Source organism: Protobothrops mucrosquamatus, unplaced genomic scaffold (assembly GCF_001527695.2).
Source record: "Protobothrops mucrosquamatus isolate PMUCROS unplaced genomic scaffold, P.Mucros_1.0 scaffold3377, whole genome shotgun sequence".
Classification (NCBI taxonomy): Eukaryota; Metazoa; Chordata; class Lepidosauria; order Squamata; family Viperidae; genus Protobothrops; species Protobothrops mucrosquamatus.
The window spans coordinates 7,087-26,421 of record NW_015389360.1 but is presented as its reverse complement, the minus strand read 5'-3'; the positions used below and the strand labels follow the sequence as shown (position 1 = coordinate 26,421).

The window sequence follows — 19,335 nt, the reverse complement described above, 5'->3', positions numbered from 1 at the left end:
AGAGAGTGGTGAGGATGGCAGAAATGATTATTGGCAGTTCACTCCCTTCTATCCAAGACATAGTATATAAGTGTTGCTTGAGCAGAGTCCGCAGGATTGCCTGGGACACTACACATCCTCTTCATGACCTGTTTTTCTTGTTACCTTCTGGGAGGAGGCTTTGTGGTATCCAAATGATCCTGATTCAGTCACAGTTTTGTTCCATACAGTATCAACCTTGTGAACTCTAAAGCTTCCTCCTTCCGTTATGTTTTCAAGATGGACAATGATTAATATTTATATGTATTTATATTTAAGGATGTAGGTATGTATGAATATAGCATGTTTATATGTGTGTTATGTATGTGTACACTTTTGAGAGCAGGCAACAGAATTTCATTTTTAATGTGTGCCAGTGTGCCCACAATAAAAAAAATGACAATAAAGGTTATCTAATCTAATTGTACCTATATTTCTGTATGTGATTTTCAATTCTGGTGTTACCCAGACAAATAAACCAGGAAATTACCCAAATATCAACTCAGTTATCAAGATTTTTTGAATTATAAAACCACCTATTTTAAGCTGCTACTTAGGACATGCTACAATTGTCACATCACAGCTGTTTAATTGCAATTTTATTTGTATAAACAAAATGTGCAGACGCCTCTTACATATTAAAACCTATAGCAATTAAAATTCTTATACAGTTGAGTATTTGACTAGTAGTCAACATAAAACACTCTTACAACTATATAATATTAAAAGAATCATGCATATTATGGAAGTGGTTAATAATTACTTTAAACAGGTCAATCCATTTATTAATTTCTCTCCTTCTCTAGGGGTCCTGCCGCCTAAGTCTTGTCTGAGCAATTTTTATAAACGCCTCCGATGAAGACACCAGTTCTCAATATTATTAACAGTAAAGAACTAACATATGTTATGCATGTTTCTGTTTCAGGGATTCCTATGTTGAAGGTTCAACAGGACAAAAGGGTCCATCTACCCATGACAGACGAGTGTTTTTAGCTATATATTCCATGACTTCATGCACAGCTTTCCTGGCCTTGCTAATCTTCTCCGGGATCTCTTTCAGGAAACCACTGGGAAGATCCTGGAAGCATGTGGTACTAGGGAGGACAGCTTGTAGCTCTTTTAAATCACACTCAGCCTGTTGGATTTTTTGCTGAAGATGTTCAGGAAGGCTCTGTATGTTAGTTAAGATTTTCTGGCAGACCTCCTGCATCTTCTGCGCAACACTGTAGGATGTGGCTAGAGCATGGGATTCCATCTGTTATGAAACAAAAAAAAATATTGTTAATTGAACATCATAGATCTTCATCTATGAGATTTTCTGAAGGGGGAGAGAGAGAGAGAGAGAGAGAGAGACTCAGGGCAATTGAATATTCTGGTTTATGTATGGAGACAACATTGTTTATTGTTGTTCCCCTGATTTCAGCCATACAATACATGCCAGGTGGCAGAATTCAAATGTTCCCCCTCTTTTCTTCCTCCTCCTATTTTATGTATGTTCTGTAAAGGGTCTTTGATCCAGCTCTTCGTCTGAGCTTTTTCATATAGCCTGAGAAACACACCATTTTTTTTCTTCTGGTGCTGGGTATAAATTTGGCATACATAGTTTGTTTAATAATGTTGCAGGATCCAATCTGCGTCAGTCACCAGGACTAGAGGTTTAGACTGTCTAATAATTTTTTACTGACTAAATCATAATTGGCTAGGTTTATCCATTATGCCAGGCCACAAACCATTGTCAAGGCATAATGACTGAATTACTAACGTTGTAAGCCTCCATAGACTAATAATTCATATATATGTTTTACAAACCTATTTATTTATTTAATAAATTTGTAGAGCTGCCCACTTCACAAAATGTGATCTTGGAAGAGATCCATTATAGCTGATAAACCATAGTTTATAAGTGACATCCTGGATTGTTGAATAATGGTTAGAACCATGGCTTAGCATGAGACATGAGTCAAATAACTATGACTAATTCCAGGAAGTTTATATGGTTCATGATCATGACCAAATCCTTATTTGCATCTAACTGAAGAAAAGATACCCTCAACAACCATTTTTTTTCTGCTATGTTTTCCACCTTGCTTTTCCTCTGATCTCAGCCCATTATAGCCTTAAGCTATTCCTGTGTTACAAGTGTGCTTTTCCTCTTATCTCAACACATTTTGCCAAGAATATAATGGAACATACATCACTGACCATTCTCTTGATGTCATAATCTAATGACTCCCTAGGTCAGGGGTCTGCAACCTTAAACACTCAAAGAGCCACTTGAACCCGTTTCCCAGAGAAAAGAAAACACTGGGAGCTGCAAAACTTGTGCATACATGCGTGCACGCAAGGGGTGGGAAGCTTGATTGAAGAGTTTAATTAAAAAGAAATAGAGGCTGCTGTGCATGAGTTCTCTCTCTCTTTCTCTCTCTTTTCTCTCCCTCTCTCTCTCTTTCTCTCTCCCCCTCTCTCTCTCCCCCCTCTCTCTCCCTCTCTCCGATCTTCTGCTCACCTGGCAAGGTGGCTTCAGGCTCTTCTCCAACAAGCTGACACACATTCTTATTGGACTGGGTCTACCCTGCCCTTCCTGCTTCCTGCACAGACGCAGCAAAGGCAGGAGCCCCGCCCAATAAGCTTGTCAGCTTGTCTGAGAACAACGTGAGGCCACTCTTTTTTTTGAGAGAGAGAGAGAGAGAGAGAGAAGGGAAGTGCAAGTGCCTCTCTCTGTCTCTGTCTCTCTCTGCAAATGGTGGAGGAGGCTGGGAGCCGCAGGAGAAGGCTCAAAGAGCCACGGGTTGCCGACCCGTGCTCTAGGTCATGGGATCAGTCCAACCTCTATTGACCACTATGTAGGCAAATACCCTCTCCTCTACCCCTCTGGACATTTGATTTAGGAAGCAGAGTTTCAAATGGGACCCCCAGCCTCTACTCATCAGATCTATAGGCCAATCTCCATCTTGTCTTTGAAACAAGTCAACAGATAACAAGTTCCAGATAGGCTGTGTGGTACACTGGAAGTCACTCCTGCGGTATAGCATTGTGCAACTGTTCCTCTGGAACCTCTTGGCTCTTTGAGCCAATTCTCCCCCTTTCCTCCCCTTCTCTCAAGCGGGGATCAGTGCCAGGGCTGGGAGAAGATGGCAAGTCAAGAGAGCAGGTGACTCTTCCAAAGCCCCCATATCTCTGTAAGATCTGATTTAACAGCTACAGCCCTTTCTTGCCAGTCTCCTGCCTTTCTCCTAGTTTGGGTAGTTGATTTCCCAGCTGGAAGAGCCGACAGGTAAAGAGGGGAAGTTGGCTTAGCCATCTGTCAAAAACATTGTTAATCATAAAATAATATGATGTGTGTGTGTGTGGGGGGGGGTAGGTTGCCACTACTAGGTAACATGGAGGTAGGAAATGCAAGACAGTGGAAATTATGTATTGATCTTTAGTAGCAAGTTAGGACAGGGACAATGTCACGCTTAGTGTTTGTTTTTATACAATTAGCAATGGGTCTCTTGGAGATACAAGGAGTGGATTATGGAACATCCAAGCACAAAATAATATTTGCATCTTCACTGAACGACGGCCCTTCCCTATTTTCTTGTACCTTCAAAAGACAAAGCATCGTCATGCTGAGATACCTACCTCTGCCTGATTTGCTTCAGTGCTCTGACTCTGCTTAGGTTGACCTTTGTACCACTCCTTCCACATTTGGTACACTTTTTCTTGACCTTTGTGAACTTTGTAGTCCAATTCCTCCTTGGTATATTTTAGCTACAATAAAGCAAAGAAAAAGAAAAAAGAAAAAAAAAGTAATGCGCTGCAAGCCTAGTGTTGTGTTTGGCACCGTAGCTACAGCTTTGGCTCACAGGCCAGAGCCATGGTGGCGCAGTAGTTAGAATGCAGTATTGCAGGCTGACTCTGCCCACTGCCAGGAGTTCGGTCCTCACTGGCTCAAGGTTGACCCATCCTTCCATCCTTCCGAGGTCAGTAAAATGAGGACCCAGATTGTTGGGGGGCAATACGCTGACTCTGTAAACTGCTTAGAGGGGGCTGTAAAGCATCACGAAGTGGTATATAAGTCTTAAGTGCTATTGCTTTTCGTTCCCTACTCAGATCCTCTTCAAAGAGTTATCCAGAAAAATGTCTTAAGGAACTTCCATCAAGTTTATTCAAGAAGTACAGGCAATCCTTGACCTACAGCCATTCATTTAGTGACCATTCAAAATTACAACAGCACTGAAAAAAAGGGACCTACAGCCGGCCGTCACACTTGCCACCGTTGCAGCATCCCCACAATCATGTGATCCAAATTCAGGCACCTGGCAATTGATATGTACCTATGATGGCTGCAGCACCCAGGCCAGGTGTTTGCCATTTGCAAACTTCTGGCTAGCCAGCTTCTGGCAAGCAAAGTCAATGGGGGGAAGCCAGATTTGCTTAATGATCATGTGATTCACTTAACAACTGCAGGGATTTACTTAACAACCATGGCCAAAAAAAAAAAAGATTGTAAAATCAGGCGTGATTCACTTAACAATCAGTTTACTTAGCTACAGAAATTCGAACCCCAATGGTGGTTGTAAGTTAAGGCCTACATCAGTGGTGGCGAACCTATGGCACAGGTGCCAGAGGCGGCACTCAGAGCCCTCTCTGTGGGCACGCGCGCCCTCGCCCCAGTCCTAGGCCTTCAGCTGGGTTTTATAAAACCTTTTCACTTTAGACCTCCACCACCATGTACAAAAAAAAAAAAGGTTCAATCAATCAGTCAATTTCAACTTCTCGCGGGAAAAAAAAGATCTTGCAAAGTTGGAATTGATTGATTGAACTTTTTAGTCCCACCCAGTCTGCTGTTACCACTGGAGCCACGCCCACCCAATGGGCCACACCCAGCCAATGGGCCACACCCACCCGGCACTCGACGATGCATAAGTGGGTTTTGGGTTGCAGTTTGGGCACTCGGTCTCTAAAAGGTTCGCCATCACTGGCCTACATGGATTACACTACCTTGTATACCCAGAGATTGGAAGGACTTACAAATTCACATAACGGAAGAGTGGATGGTGAAGTTAGTAGAACCTGCTGTGATGGTGAAACTGATTGTTTTGACCAAAGAAAAGACTTTTGTCTAGCTTTGTTTCTACTTGGAGGCCACGCTGGACTTTTTGCTTGAAACGAAAAGACATGAAACTTTTAACTTTGGGATTTGAGGATTGTTTATACTATTTAGAACTGTTTATAATTATAGAAACACTGTGTGTTTTTAATTGGAGAGTAAGAGGCCACAGTGACATATTGTGCATCTTAATCTTAGAGTAAAAGAGTAAAAAAAGGCTAAAATATATTTTGTATCTGTATCTGAAAGTCAAAAGTTATTCTGTGTTTTCTTACTTTTTTTCTGCACCTCTAATTTTGGCTGTTTTCTGACCCATTCTTTCCCTATGATTCTACGATTCTCCAATTCCCTTTGTTTCTTTATATTTGATCTCTTATTGAAACTTAATGACATTTAAAAAAAGAAAGAAAATATTTTCCCCTAACAGACAAAAAAAAAAGTCACCAAAGTGCACAATCAGCTGGGTATTTTTCTTCATTAAAGAACTGCTGCAGCCTTGGACATTAGCATTAATAAAGATCATTTTGACCTAGGAACCTCAGAGGGCATTGCTAGCGGTCTTCTTAACATGAACAAAGTAGATGTAGTGAAAATTGGGGGGGGGGCTTTTTTGTAATTTGGATTAAAGAAACAGTTTGGAAGCTCAATCCCTGCAGATGTTTAAAGCATCCATCTTGCCCTTTGAAATCCCTTCACTGAGAGAAAATATTTAAATCTTTTCTAGGCTTGAATGTTCATTTCACTCCTCAATCCCCCTAAATCACCCCAAAGAAAAAGTATGATATGTCCAGACTCATTCCAGGGCCACCTGGATTGCAAATGTAATTTGGGAGACTGCCATCTGTTCTGGGGTCAGAGATTTACTTAGAAGGTCTCTTAGAATTGAGTTGTGCCTATTTTTCTTCGCAGTAGTGAAATGCACTAAAACAGTCTCAACTTGGTATCTTGCAAGTATCTTACACCATATCGTTCATCATCTCTCAAGACATGGCCAGATTAGAAAAGCTGGAAAACTATTTTTGAAAGAGCCCTTCAAAAGTTTTTAACAATACTCTTGCCTATTCCTAGACAGAACTCAAGAGCATTAAAATATACTAAGGTTGTGTGAGGTGTTCCAAGCAGCCAATTATGCTGCAGTTAAGATTAACAAGCAATATAGAACTCATTTTCAACACTGCTTTCTTAATCAAAAAGTCACCTGCCTGGATTTGCCATTAATCCTTCCAGGCGAGTACTCTGTTACACTCACTTAGGAACAGAGCATACTTTAAGTGATTGCACTACATTGTTGCATGACTTCTTACTCAAAAGGAGGACTCTTTCTATAATCAAAGTGCAATTCTGTAATCGTAAAGATGTATTTTCTTGCCTCATATCCAAAATAGCCATGCCAAATGGAGATGATGCTCTACAATTGCCCTCCAGCACATCTGGAAGGCATCAAATTGGGGAAGGTAGCAGGGTTTTATTTACAAATGAGAAGCTTGAACCCCCATGAAGTCAAGAAGGAAGCATCCATGTACAAAAGATTAGATGATTTGCTAGAATATAAGAAAATGTTGATGTTTCCCCCCCTTAATAAAATATAGACACAACCTAATGCATTCTGAATCTGGTTAATGGATAATGTAGGTCCCTGTTTCCCAATCTTGGAAATTTTGATATGTGTGGATTTCATCTTCTAGAAGTCTTAGCAAAGGCCATACTGCCTGGGAGTTAAAGTCCACACCTCTTTAATGTTAAGAAAGATCGCTGTCGGTAGACTGTTGAGCAAGAATGGAAGTGAAAGACACAATGTATCATCCCTAAAAACAGCACAGCTGTCAGACTACCTAGTTAACATATATATTATGCAAAAACTCTTATTTTAAATGAAATCCAAATCCACTTAACTCCTCATTAAGCTTTTACAGGACCCCAGTGGTAGAACAGGACCCAAAATTTGAACACAAATATTTATATCCTGCCTTTATCATTTTCATAAATAACTCAAAGCGGCGAACATACCCCATGCTACTACTTCCTTCTATTTTTCCCACAACCATCATCTTGTGAAATGGGTTAGGCTGAGTGTGTGTGACTGGCCCAAAGTGATTCAGCCATCGTTCATCATCAGCCGTTTATCTTTTAATATATTTTAACTCAAATATCTTTTTAAGAATTTTGCTATGTACATTACATGTCAGCTTCTCCACTAACAGCCCTGTGAATCTGCAAGTTACTCTATAGAAGGTTTTCTGGCTCCAGTCCATGTCTGAATCAGTCTGCCTGGGTTCAGCTACATGGGCTATTTGCTAAAGCAGGGGTCTTCAAACTTGGCCCTTTTATGACTTGTGGACTTCAACTCCCAGAATTCCTCAGCCAGCATGCCAAGTTTGAAGACCCCTGTGCTAAAGAGACCATTCAGCATTTTACATGTTCCAACAAGGATGCTGTCTCTCCTCCAAGGTTCGGTTATTCATCCTTTCTTTTATTTCCCAAACATAACAGGGAATGGCCGTGTTTCTTACCAAGTAAAAGATCTGTTCAAGTTGGAACAATGCCTGCTGCGCACCCAGTTTGACCATTCGCAACTTTGCCAGAGAATGATGGTAGGCCCGACTACAGAGCTTGGTTGACAAGGAACCCAGGCGTGTGTAGTAACTTGGCTCTTCTTTCTGCTTTTCAAGAGGGGCGGCTCCAGAGCCTTTAGGCTGGTCCAAGGATGCAATGGCAACTAAAAGAAACCAACAAGATCAAAAGGGATCCCCATTCACAACACCTGAATTAATATTATCAGTAGTCACTTTATTTCTCAAATAAATCCTCCTTGATTAAGCTTTGGGGAAATCTGGGCTACACTTACATATAACTAAAAAAAGACTTCAACCCCTCTCCCCCATTGTTACAATATTTAATTGGGGGAGCGAGGGGGCTATTTTAGGATATGTACTACCATTTGGAGAGGAACTACAAAAAGGGACCAGCTTTGGTCCAAAAGACTCTTTTTCACTGCCCCTTGCACTAAGTTATGTTAGATTTTTAGTGTAGCCTGTTGTGTGAACCCAACCTTCATGGCATGTAAAAGCAAGATCCAGGGCTTGTAGGTTATGTGAAACTCTTCAGTTAGGTTTTGTGAATCAAAACATGGATAATCAAGAGAGGGAACTGCATATTCTTACGTAATTCCTCATCCGTGATTGGAAGAAAGTGCTCTAGTAAGCCGTCTGATTTGAATATCATCTTGTCAACACTCCTGGCCATCATCTGTGACACACTGATTTCCCTCACAGCGTTCACAGCACTCCTCGCTGAACACAATGTCACTCTCACAGTGTCCACGGCAACTTCAACGCCTATCTCTAGCATGCTATCCACAATATTTGCTTCACTTAATTTGGTATAAATGGATCCAACGATCTGGGGGCGAAAATTCAAAAACAGAAAATATCACAATGAAGAATGATGAAAATCAACACAGAATTAAGCACAAGCGCATACATGTTTCTATATAAATTTGAGTTATATGTTGTTCTTGAATCCAATTTTGATTCTATTTGCTACCTTTTTAAAAAACAACAACACAACAACAAATATACAGGTAGTCCTCCACCTACAATCACAATTGAGCTCAAATTTCCATTGCTAAGCAAGGTAGTTAAGTGAGTTTTGTCCCATTTTATGACCTTTTTTGCCATAGTTGTTAAGCGAATCACTGCAATTGTTAATTGAATCATGCAATTGTTAATGGAATCTGACTCCCCCACCCCGACTTTGCTTGTCAGAAGTCAGCTAGGAAGGTTACAAATGGGAGGTGTCACATGACCCTCTGGACAGAGCAATTGTCATAAATACATGCTAGTTGCCAAAGCACTCAAACTTTGATCATGTGACCATGGGGATGTCGTAACGGTCACAAGTGTGAAAAACAGCCCCAGGCTACTTTTTTCAGCGCCACTGTAACTTTAAATGGTCAATAAATAAATAGTTTAAAGTCAAGGACTACCTGTGCACAAAAATAAATTGATTAATATGTTTTAAGACTACTGAGAAATGGCCCAGGGTAAGAAAGGAAACAATATGCAATATATGCAAATGCCCCCAAATCCTGTCAAATGGTTTATAAATCTAGAGCTCAATTACTCGGCTAATGGAGTAGTATGGTGATGATGAACCTATGAAGTGCATGTCAAAGATGACATGTTTTGGGTAATACACCAGTGTTCAGCAACACCCAACAACTATTCTCAAAAGCACACGCTGTTCTCATGCAATTTTCTGAGGCCTTGGGAGCTGCATGAGAATGGTGTGTGTTGTCATGCAGCCTCCGGAGGTCGCGTGAGGGGGCCATGCTCTTGCAGAGCCTCTGGAGGCTCTAAAAATCGTGCAAGAATCAAGCAGTTTTCGGAAGTCACAGAAGAGCATTTTACAAAACCTATTAAAAAAAAGAATGAAGGCCTCGTGTGATCCAGAGTTGCCTCAGACAGGTCACAGGGGCCTGTCAACAGAAGAACACCAGCATATATGGCAGATTCTGGACATCACACATGATTGGATTGTATTTTTTTTCAAAATTAATATGTAAAAAATTGTTTCCCGTGTGTGTGAAACACACAAGAGTCTCTCTCTGAGGGAGATGGGTAATTCAGAAATGTGAGTATATAAAATAAAAAAGTTAATCTTTTTCCAAAATTTTGACACGCCAAGCCCAAACGTTTCATACCATCACTGAGCTAGTACAACAATAGACCCTACTAAACATGAGGGGCTGTTTTGCATTTTTTAAAAAGCACCAGGAGTATGATACAATGCTTGCTGGAGGAGTCCTGCTAGTCCAAAACTTTGGAAGACAAAGTATTTAAAGGAGAAAAGAGAATGTCCTTTTTTCTCTCATAGGAAGAAAAGATTGGTTGGCATTTCATGGCTCTTACAGCACCTGTTGATAACAGCTGTGTCTGAAGTCCATGCTTATGAAGCTGATCATCTACCTCGTGTTCTGACCACAGTTGAGAGAGAGACAATTTGTGATCTTCCAAGTCTTACTGAATTATAAGGCTCTGTATCCTTCACATTACCTGTCCTAGGGATGTTAGGCGTTGTAATTCAGTAAAATCTAAAATACCATATGTTGCTTACAATGCAATCTACACAGATTGATAATATAGTATGGAAAATAAGTTCAAGTGATTACCTCATTCACTGTCTGTTGCAGAACAGGAAATTGGTATTGTAGCCTGTCAAGATTCCTACAAACAGCTATATTTGCAATAGCAACTGTAAAATAGCAAAGATTAAAGAAAGGTTTGATTACTTAAAAGATTCCCGGTGATGTTCAACAACTGGATGTTACGTGTATTTGGGTTTTATTGCTACTTAGCAATATGAAAAGCCTATATTGTTTTATGCTGCAGCACAATTATACAAAGGAAAATGATCACATGAAGGTGAGATTACCTTGTTATGCACTCATTTAGGTGGTGGGAAATTCAGAGTCATATGAATGGATATCAAAAGATAAGGGCTATGCGCACCTCTTCCTCCATGCATACCATCTGAATGTGCTTACATTTTTTTAAATGGAGCTTTGTGTTTATAGCTTTTTGACCACTAATTGCATTAGAAAAGATGCATCTCTCCCTTGATTAGAGAATGGATAATTTTAAGGTTCAGCCTTCAGCCTTCTTTCTTTGGGATTTCTCTTTCTTCATTCTTTCTCCACAACAAGGTACCATAACATAAATGTAAGTTTTCTGTTATACCATGTAACTTACAAGATAAAATTCACTTGTCCTTTTAGATTTTAAAGATCTCTCCCTAAATTCTCTTAGAGTGAAGGAAATAAACTAGATTATCTTAATATCACAGCTTACATTTAGAAATATCATTCTTAGAAGAAAAACTTCTAGAAAGATGTCTTACACAGAATTGTGTTGCCTCCCTTGTTGCATTTTGCAAAACTTGATGGCTCATCAAAAAATTACAAAATATGGCAAAACGTATTTGAAATTTAATTTCTTTCATTCATTCATTCATTCATTCATTCATTCATTCATTCATTCATTCTTGCTTTTCATTCCATGCAGGATACAGTGGAAGAAATAAGATACAACATGATAAAATTTCTAGCACCCTCATTTAGAGAGCAACCTATAATCTCATATACTTCAATTCTTTCCTAAAGGAGATAACTCACACCATAACTTCAGTGAAAGATTTTAAACCTAATTCATATGCTAAGCAGTTCAAGAGAACTTTAATTCCAGGAAGTAGAGAACTCAATGTAGGAAAAACTGATTTCTCTTGGATTTCAAGTTAAATTGCAAAACGTACACATGGGAAGAATTTTACTAATCAGTAATAACCATAGAAAATTCTACCCCACCACACACTCAAATAATCGACCAAAACCAGAAACTATGTTGCAATCAAATAGGCATATTTTAACAAAGATCTGGTGCTAAGATTGCTCAATAATGATAAACAGTAAAACCGATTACTTGGGCAAGCGTAATTAACCAAAGAACTCACTCATTCACACTTCCCCGAACCCCCAAACCTGCTGCCCAAATACTTAGTACAAACAGAGAAGGCAAAGCTAATAGACACAAGGAAGGACAGTATTACCTTTGCCAGAATCACACACTAGAACCAATACATATGCTCATTCATGCCCTTCAGGTATCACACACCAGCACAAACACACACCCACACCCAGACCCCTCAAGCTCAGGCCAAGGACCAGTGCCCCCTATCAAACAACCACTCTATGCCTCATTTTCTCTGTAGCTACCCACACAAACAAACCACTTTGCTTTGGGGAATTAATAAATCTGATTTGTTTTTGTGCAACCCCGGCTCAAACTGGAACCCCAAATTATTCTTTGGACAACATGCTGAGCAGTTCAAGAAAACCTTAATTCCAGATAGTAGAAAGTAGAGGAAATGTAAGAAAAGCTTTGATTTCTCTTCAATTTCTAGATAAATTGCAAGTATACACATAGACATAATGCTAATTCAACTCAGTTATTTTGCTGTTCAGGTATTTATTGAAGTAGGAGTGGAATATTTTTGGAAGAAGATATGGAAGAGCAGATTAGTGACTGGTTCCAGATACATCATGGCATGGCTTACCTAATCATGGGTTACTGAATAAATTACAGGTAGTCCTTGACTTACAACAGTTCGCTTAGTGACTGTTTGAAGTTACAATATCACTGAAAAAAAGTGACCATTGCAGCATCCCCTGATCACATGATTTACATTTGGATGCTTACAACTGATTTCACATTTATGACAGTTGCAGTGTTCTGGGGTCATGTGATTACTTTTTGCAACCTTTTAACATGCAAAGTCAATGGGGAAACCAGATTCACTTAACAATTGTGTTACTAATTTAATAACTGCAGTAAGTCACTTAACAAATGTGGCAAAAAAATCATAAAATCGGAGAAAACAACAAATTTCTCACTTAACAACATAAATTTTGGGTTCAGTTGTGGTCGTAAGTAGAGGACTACCTGTACCAGTTGATTCATAGATCATATTGAACCATGAACAAGCAAACTACATCTTAAATTAGTGTGATATCCCAAGCAGTCAGTACATTTGTGGTTACTGTTGCAAGCCTGCTGGTCACAATCTCCACACTTCAATGAATTGACTCCTAAAGAGGAAATACTTTGGCTGCAGAGAAGGCAAAACAAGATTAATTCCACTGGTTTAAGTAAGATAGTGTGTATTAAGTTTGAAAAATAAAATTAAGAACTCAGGTTAGCTTCCTAGGCTTGCCCTAAGGAACCTTTGGAATCAAAGTCTTTTCAGAATCCCCAGTTGCTGTTGGACTATAAATCCCCTATTCTCTTACAGCAGAGGTCCCCAACCCCCAGGCCGTGGACCGGTACCGGGCCACGGCATGCCAGCAACCGGTCCGCCCAAACAAGCAAAGCCCCATCTAAGGGATGGAGGCAGCCCACAAAACCACACACTCTCCGGTCCGTGGAAAAGCCTCTCTCCACGGAACCGGTCGCTGGTGCCCAAAAGGTTGGGGACCTCTGGCTTACAGCATCTCAAAAGCCATACATTGGAAAACCAAGCCCAAAAAACACACCTGGCATGACAAAGAATAGTGTTCTAGTTTGGAGTGGGCCTACCAGCTATGACCAATTACTTACGTTGAGGTTCAAATATGTCGAGAAGAGGTTCTACGCTGCTTGCAATATTCTTCACACCCGTCTCTGCCATCTCACAGACTGTTTGGATAGCTGGATGAGACTGCTTGGCCAAATTATAGATAGACGAAACCCACTCATAAGTAGAACTGATTAATGGCAGATCAGCAAACTTTTGGACGGCACACTAAGAAATAAGATACCACAGAGTCACCATCTTGCTGGGTCCCAGAAGAGTTCTAGATAGCTGAATTGCAGTAGAGATCACATATTTGTGAAAGGCAGAGTTGTCAATGAAGCTATGATTCAAACTGGACAAACAGTAAACCGATACTGCGGAACTCTAGTTTGTTACTGTTTCTTTCTCAGCACTTTATTAAAAACAGCACAATACAACAAGTTTTGTCTTTAAGAAGCTCAAAAGCTTTCCTCAGCATTTTCTTTTGATGGTTTTACGGTGATCAAAATAGGACCCAATGGGCCTGCAGCTCTTTTGAAAATAAATCTTTGAAAAAGGATATACATTAGAAAACCCATGCTGGGTTTATTCCTGTCACGTACAGTTTGGCCCTTAAATATTATCCTTGCTCCTTCCAGTATTTTCCACTTACCTGTTGTTCATCTATGATCCTTACAGGCATTAACTCTGCTCCAGGAGAATACATGATGACGATGCTGAGAAAGAGCGGCCAGCACTACAGAGAGTCAAGATCCAATTCAGTCATCATACTAATACATCCAGTTACATTACACACAATTTTAGCAGCTTTTGCAGAGGTAGCAAGGCCAGCTAAACAAACAAACCCTACCCTATACCTGTATTTAAAGCAGTGTTTATTCCAGCCTTGATCTATTTACACCACGAGGACATCTGGAGATGTCGAAGCAGGCTTTAGCGGTCAGGGCAAAAAGATTCCTTCTATTATAGAACATCTGATTGCATACATTTAGTTGTACTGTAATGTGATTTATTTGCTTTGGGGTGATAAGCTATATTTACTCTTGCACTTTTTACCAACTAGCTAACTGTGGTTTGTATAAATTACTCAGGTTTTGATTCTTAACTTATGATTTACAAGTTAATACTTCAGGGATTTTTGAAGCTCTGTATCATCTATGGCAGGGCTTTTCAACCAGTGGTACAGGTACCACCTGTGGTACATTGGCACCTGGCAGGTGGTACGCAACCATCCTAGAAAAGTGGTAGCGGTGGAGGGGAATGAGCTGAACCGGTGGCAGCACCGCACAAGCCTGAGTGAGAGATGGCTGGAGCTGCAGGGCTGTCAGGGCTCAGCGGAAGCGCCAGGATCAGTGCCACTTTCCAGCTGATCTGCGCTTCTTCGGGACTGTCAGGGCTCAGTGGAAGCGCCAGGATCAGCACCAAGCTCCAGCTGGAGCTCGGTGCTGATCCTGGTGTTTCTGCTGAGCCCTGAAGAAGCACCAATCAGCTGGAAAGCAGCACTGATCCTGGTGCTTCTGCTGAGCCCAGAAGAAGCGCTGATCAGCTGGAATGTTGCAGCATCTCCAGGGTCTTGTGATTTACATTCAGATGCTTGGCAACTGATTCATATTTATGACGGTCACAGTGTCCCAGGGTCATGAGAAGTGACCAAAACCTGCTGCAACCACCAAGCAGATGAGGGGAATAAAAACCAAACACCCCCCTAACCCACCCCCGCTGCCAATCCTCAACAGAAATGCTCACAATTAAAACCTTGGACAGGAGGAAGAGCGCCGCCGGGTGGGCAGGCAGGTGTCTTGCTCGGCTGTGGCTTGGGGGGCCACTTTTTTCAGTGCCATTGTAACTTGCCATTGTAACTTCGAACAGTCACTAGGCAAACTGTTGTAAGTCGAGGACTAACTGTACTTTATCACTTTTTTCCTTTTTTTTTTTTTTTTGGTCATCAAGTTTTTGACACCTTGCTAGGCGACTGGTGGTACTCGGATGTTGCCATATCCTAAAAGTGGTACAATGGTGAAAAGGTTGAAAAGCCCTGATCTATGGCAAGGGTGTCCAAACTTGGCAACTTTAAGACTTGGGGACTTCAACTCCCATTATTCCTCAGCTAGCCAAGTCCATAAGTCTTAAAAGTTGTCAAGGTTGGAGACCCCTAATCTATAGAAAAGGGGGGGGGGAAGCAGTGACACCTTTGGGACAACCCTTTTCCAAGACTGCCCCCTTAACAAAACAAATAATTCAACTCTGATTCTGTAGTTATCAGTTTAATGTAGCATAACTCTCTTCTGCACATTAATCAGAAATAGTTGGCATTTCTGAACATTACAGGTAATCCTCAATTTATAACCACAATTGAACCAAAACCTATGTTGTTCAGTGAGAAATTTGTTAAGCGAGTTTTGCCTCATTTTACAACTTTTCCCACCATATTTGTTAGGTGAATCACTGCAGTTCTTAAATCAGTAACACAGTTGTTAAGTGAGTTTGGTGCCTTTTTTGTGCCTTTCCTGCAACAATCATTAAGTGAACCACTGCAGTTAAGTTAGTAACATGGTTGTTAAGGAAATCTAGCTTCCCCATTGACTTTGCTTGTCATAAGGTTGCAAAAAGGGGATTATATTACTCTGAGACACTGCAATGTCATAAATATGAGTCAAGCATCCGAATATAAATCACATGACCATGGGGATGCTGCAATGAGAAAAATAGTCATAAATCCCTTTTTTCAGTGCCGTTGTAACTTTGAACGGTCACGAAATGAACGGTTGTAAGTCGAAGACTACTTATATTCACAAACGTATGCATTTCATTGCATTTTTAAATTCAAATTTAAATTCAAATTGGAAAGACCTTTATGGAGGTCAGTTAATTCTGACACAGGTGGAGTCTCTCTCTAGCAGAGTTCTTCTCTTGCCACTGTAATCCCAGCAAAGAATTGCAGAGAATTCTAGGGTGATAACTGATTCCATTTAAACTGGTATTTCTGCTTTCCCTTAGGGGTATTCTCCCTACAGATTAATCAGGTGTTCAGGAATGCTAAACAGCTCCACCCTTTCAATTTTTTAGACTAATGATTTCTTCCTTTCCATAGATGGAAACTGAAGCCTTTCTATTCTAAGGAATTTGTCCTGCTGGGATGCACTAGGTTTGTGGACTTGCAAGCCCCCTCCACAATAATCTAATCAGGAAAGGCCAGTACACCTGGGTGTGGCTGTGCTAATTTCTTAGAACAAAAGCAATTTAGCAACAGTATTTCAGACACAGTATTTCAGGGAAAAATCAAATATTTCTGCAAAACAAGCCAAAGGAAAAAAAAAACACTGAGACATAATAAAACATGGTCCCTTTTAAGAAAGTTAAACTGGGTTTCTGGGAAATACCTCTTGTTTTAAAGTATAGCAGACTTATATTATTCAGGAGCTTTTTTATTGTGTAGCACAAAGCTACACAAGGCCAAGATTCTGTATTTGACAAAAGTCAATAAAATGTTTTAGCAAAAGCTAAAACCAAGTCATAAGAACAATTAACCTCTTCCACCAATCCCCAGCATTCTGTATTCAAAAATATCCGGAGAGATTTACTACATCTGAATGAGGAATTTCCATTCAACTATCAAGCCTGTGAGACCAATTTTGCAAAAAAAAAAAAAATAGTTTTGCTTTGCAGAATCATACATAAAAAGGAAACAAAGACCAACTTTAAACCACATTTCAGAAAGAAAAGCAACTCATGTTAGTTATATTTACAATCATACATACCTCAAAGCCAACAATAAAGCCACTTCCGGCCTCAGTGGTCTTATATACCATGAAACATAAAAAGGCAGAGGCGGGCAATCATTGACAGACAGTTCCGTAAAGCAATCAAAAGCTTCTTCCACTGCTGAAGGGGAGATAGGATAATTGTGTTAGAAAAGGCAAAGGCTGTAATTCTATACTGTATTCCTTTAACAACCCACAATCAGGTTGACTAAGAATTATGTTAACTAGCATGCAAAACATCAAGGCATGCAAAACATGTTAGAAAAGGTAGCTATAAATTTACAGTGACCATACTTCCTTTATTAGGAAGGGGAATCTTTTATTTAAAATATGTCCTTTACATTTTTTTAATTTAATCATTTTCTGTGTCTTGCTCTTTATTTTTTCTTTGTAATGCAAAGTTATAAACGGAAACTATTAAATGTTTGTATCCTTACAAACCTCTTTCAGATTTGCCCCTTTTGGGACTTATCCTTTATTCCCCCCCCCCCAAGAAAATAAGGTTACTGTATGTAAAGTAGAAGAAAACGTAGATAGTAGTTTTCTTTCTTTTTACTCTGGACCTTTTTCTATCACCTCTCTTAAAACAAATCTACCATCTGTGCAAAGTACATCTTGTGTGTAACAGTGAACATATATGCGCTTTTTTACTAGAAGCCATGACATTTATTTCATTTATCTGCAGCGCTTCAGTTGTAATTCAGTGGAGCTGCTTTTGTACAGATAAAATAGCTCACAGACTAGTGGGTGCCTCTAGTGAAAGAAAGCTGGCAAGAAACAAAGTTCATATGAGGCCATTCTCGTCTGAAGTTCATTATGTTACAAATATCGTGACACGTTTTGCAGTGTGGTGTCCTGTAGTGCTATGAGTTGTTTAGCCTAAGAGTCTAATCCATTATTGAAAAAGGAGATGTGACAAATGTGTTGCTTGAAGTGGCTAATTGACTTAGCTAAAAGCAAAATCTAAGGGATTGTTTTGGACAAAACTCAGCAGCACTTTTTCGTGCGGCTGCTGATAAAAACAGGATCGCCAACAAGATCGCCAACGTCCGATAATGGATATGGAAGAAGAAGAAGAAGAAGAAGAAGAAGAAGAAGAAGAAGAAGAAGAAGAAGAAGAAGAAGAGGAGGAGGAGGAGGAGGAGGAGGAGGAGGAGGAGCAAGCCTGGCCCATTCTCTTGCTAATTCTTTAATGAGGCTTCGGTACAAAAACAAAACAAAAACATTTCGCTGATTATAGGTTTGATTAGAGGGGTTTTTTTTCTCTTTTCCTTCCTTTCTTCTTGAACAACAAGCATTCAACAGTGGAAGCTTGTCTGTAGGTTGTATATTTCAACATTTCTGATTGAGAAAAAGGTGACGTTTCTGAATGAGTGTGAATTTTGAAAAGCCACTCTCTTTTCAATTAGAAAACTTTTTTTCAATTGTGGAAGAAGTAAGAAGTGCTGTGCTTTACACACGGCTGCTGTTCTTGAATTCTTTCTGGTGAGCTACCTGATTAGGGTGGCCAAATATTTTTTAAAAGTTCCTGCATCCTTAATACTTGTGTAGAAGCCAGAGCTGCAAGATAAGCTGACATCTGAACACTAGAATCATAGGTCTGGAAGGGATCTTGGAGGTCTTCTAGTCCAGGGGTAGGCAACTGTGGCTCTTTTATGACTGGTGGACTTCAACTCCCAGAATTCCTGAGCCAGCATAGCTCAGAATTCTGGGAGTTGAAGTCCATGAGTCATAAAAGAGCCAAGGTTGCCTACCGCTGTTCTAATCCTTGAGCAGGTGTTGGACTAGATTCTAGTCCAACCCCCTGCTCAAGGCAGGAGACTGTATACTGTTCCAGTCAAATGGTTGTCCAGTCTAGTTTTTAAAAATCTTCAGTGTTGGAGCAAGACAAGCTATTTCATTGATCAATTGTTCTGTCAGAAAATTTCTCCTTACCTCTAGATTGTATTTCAGATCTAACAAGCTTCCACCATTACGTTCGTTCTGCTGAGATTCATTCATTCATTCATTCATTCATTCATTCATTCATTCATTCATTCATTCATTCATTCTTTTGAAAAACTGTTCACATTGCTCACACTCTTTTCCTGGTACAGGTAGTCTTTGATTTACAACCAATTGTTTAACAACCATTCAAAGTTATACAACCCATCCTCAAAAGTTACAACTGCTGCACCACCTCATGGTCAGGTGATTGCATTTTGGGTGCTTGGCAGCCAACTTACATTTATGGCTGGTTGCAATACTCCATGGTCATATGATCACATTTTACAACATTTTTTGTCAGTGGCACATTTTTCCATTTCTACCGCATACAATGTGAGGTCTGCAACAACCACTATGTAAGACAAACAG

The 19,335-nt window shown here is 40.0% G+C and overlaps 1 protein-coding gene across 1 annotated transcript; it reads right to left on the bottom strand.

Annotated features, from left to right (window-relative positions):
• Positions 1-756: 756 nt before the first annotated feature.
• On the bottom strand, positions 757-18,981 carry LOC107297551 (perilipin-3-like). The gene is made up of 8 exons (XM_029286344.1): positions 18,916-18,981; positions 13,872-13,955; positions 13,264-13,447; positions 10,281-10,366; positions 8,275-8,512; positions 7,624-7,829; positions 3,643-3,771; positions 757-1,273 (listed from the first exon to the last, which is right to left on the bottom strand). Exons 1-8 carry the CDS (start codon positions 18,979-18,981, stop codon positions 950-952), a joined length of 1,317 nt encoding a protein of 438 aa, XP_029142177.1. The 3' UTR covers positions 757-949.
• Positions 18,982-19,335: the final 354 nt, after the last annotated feature.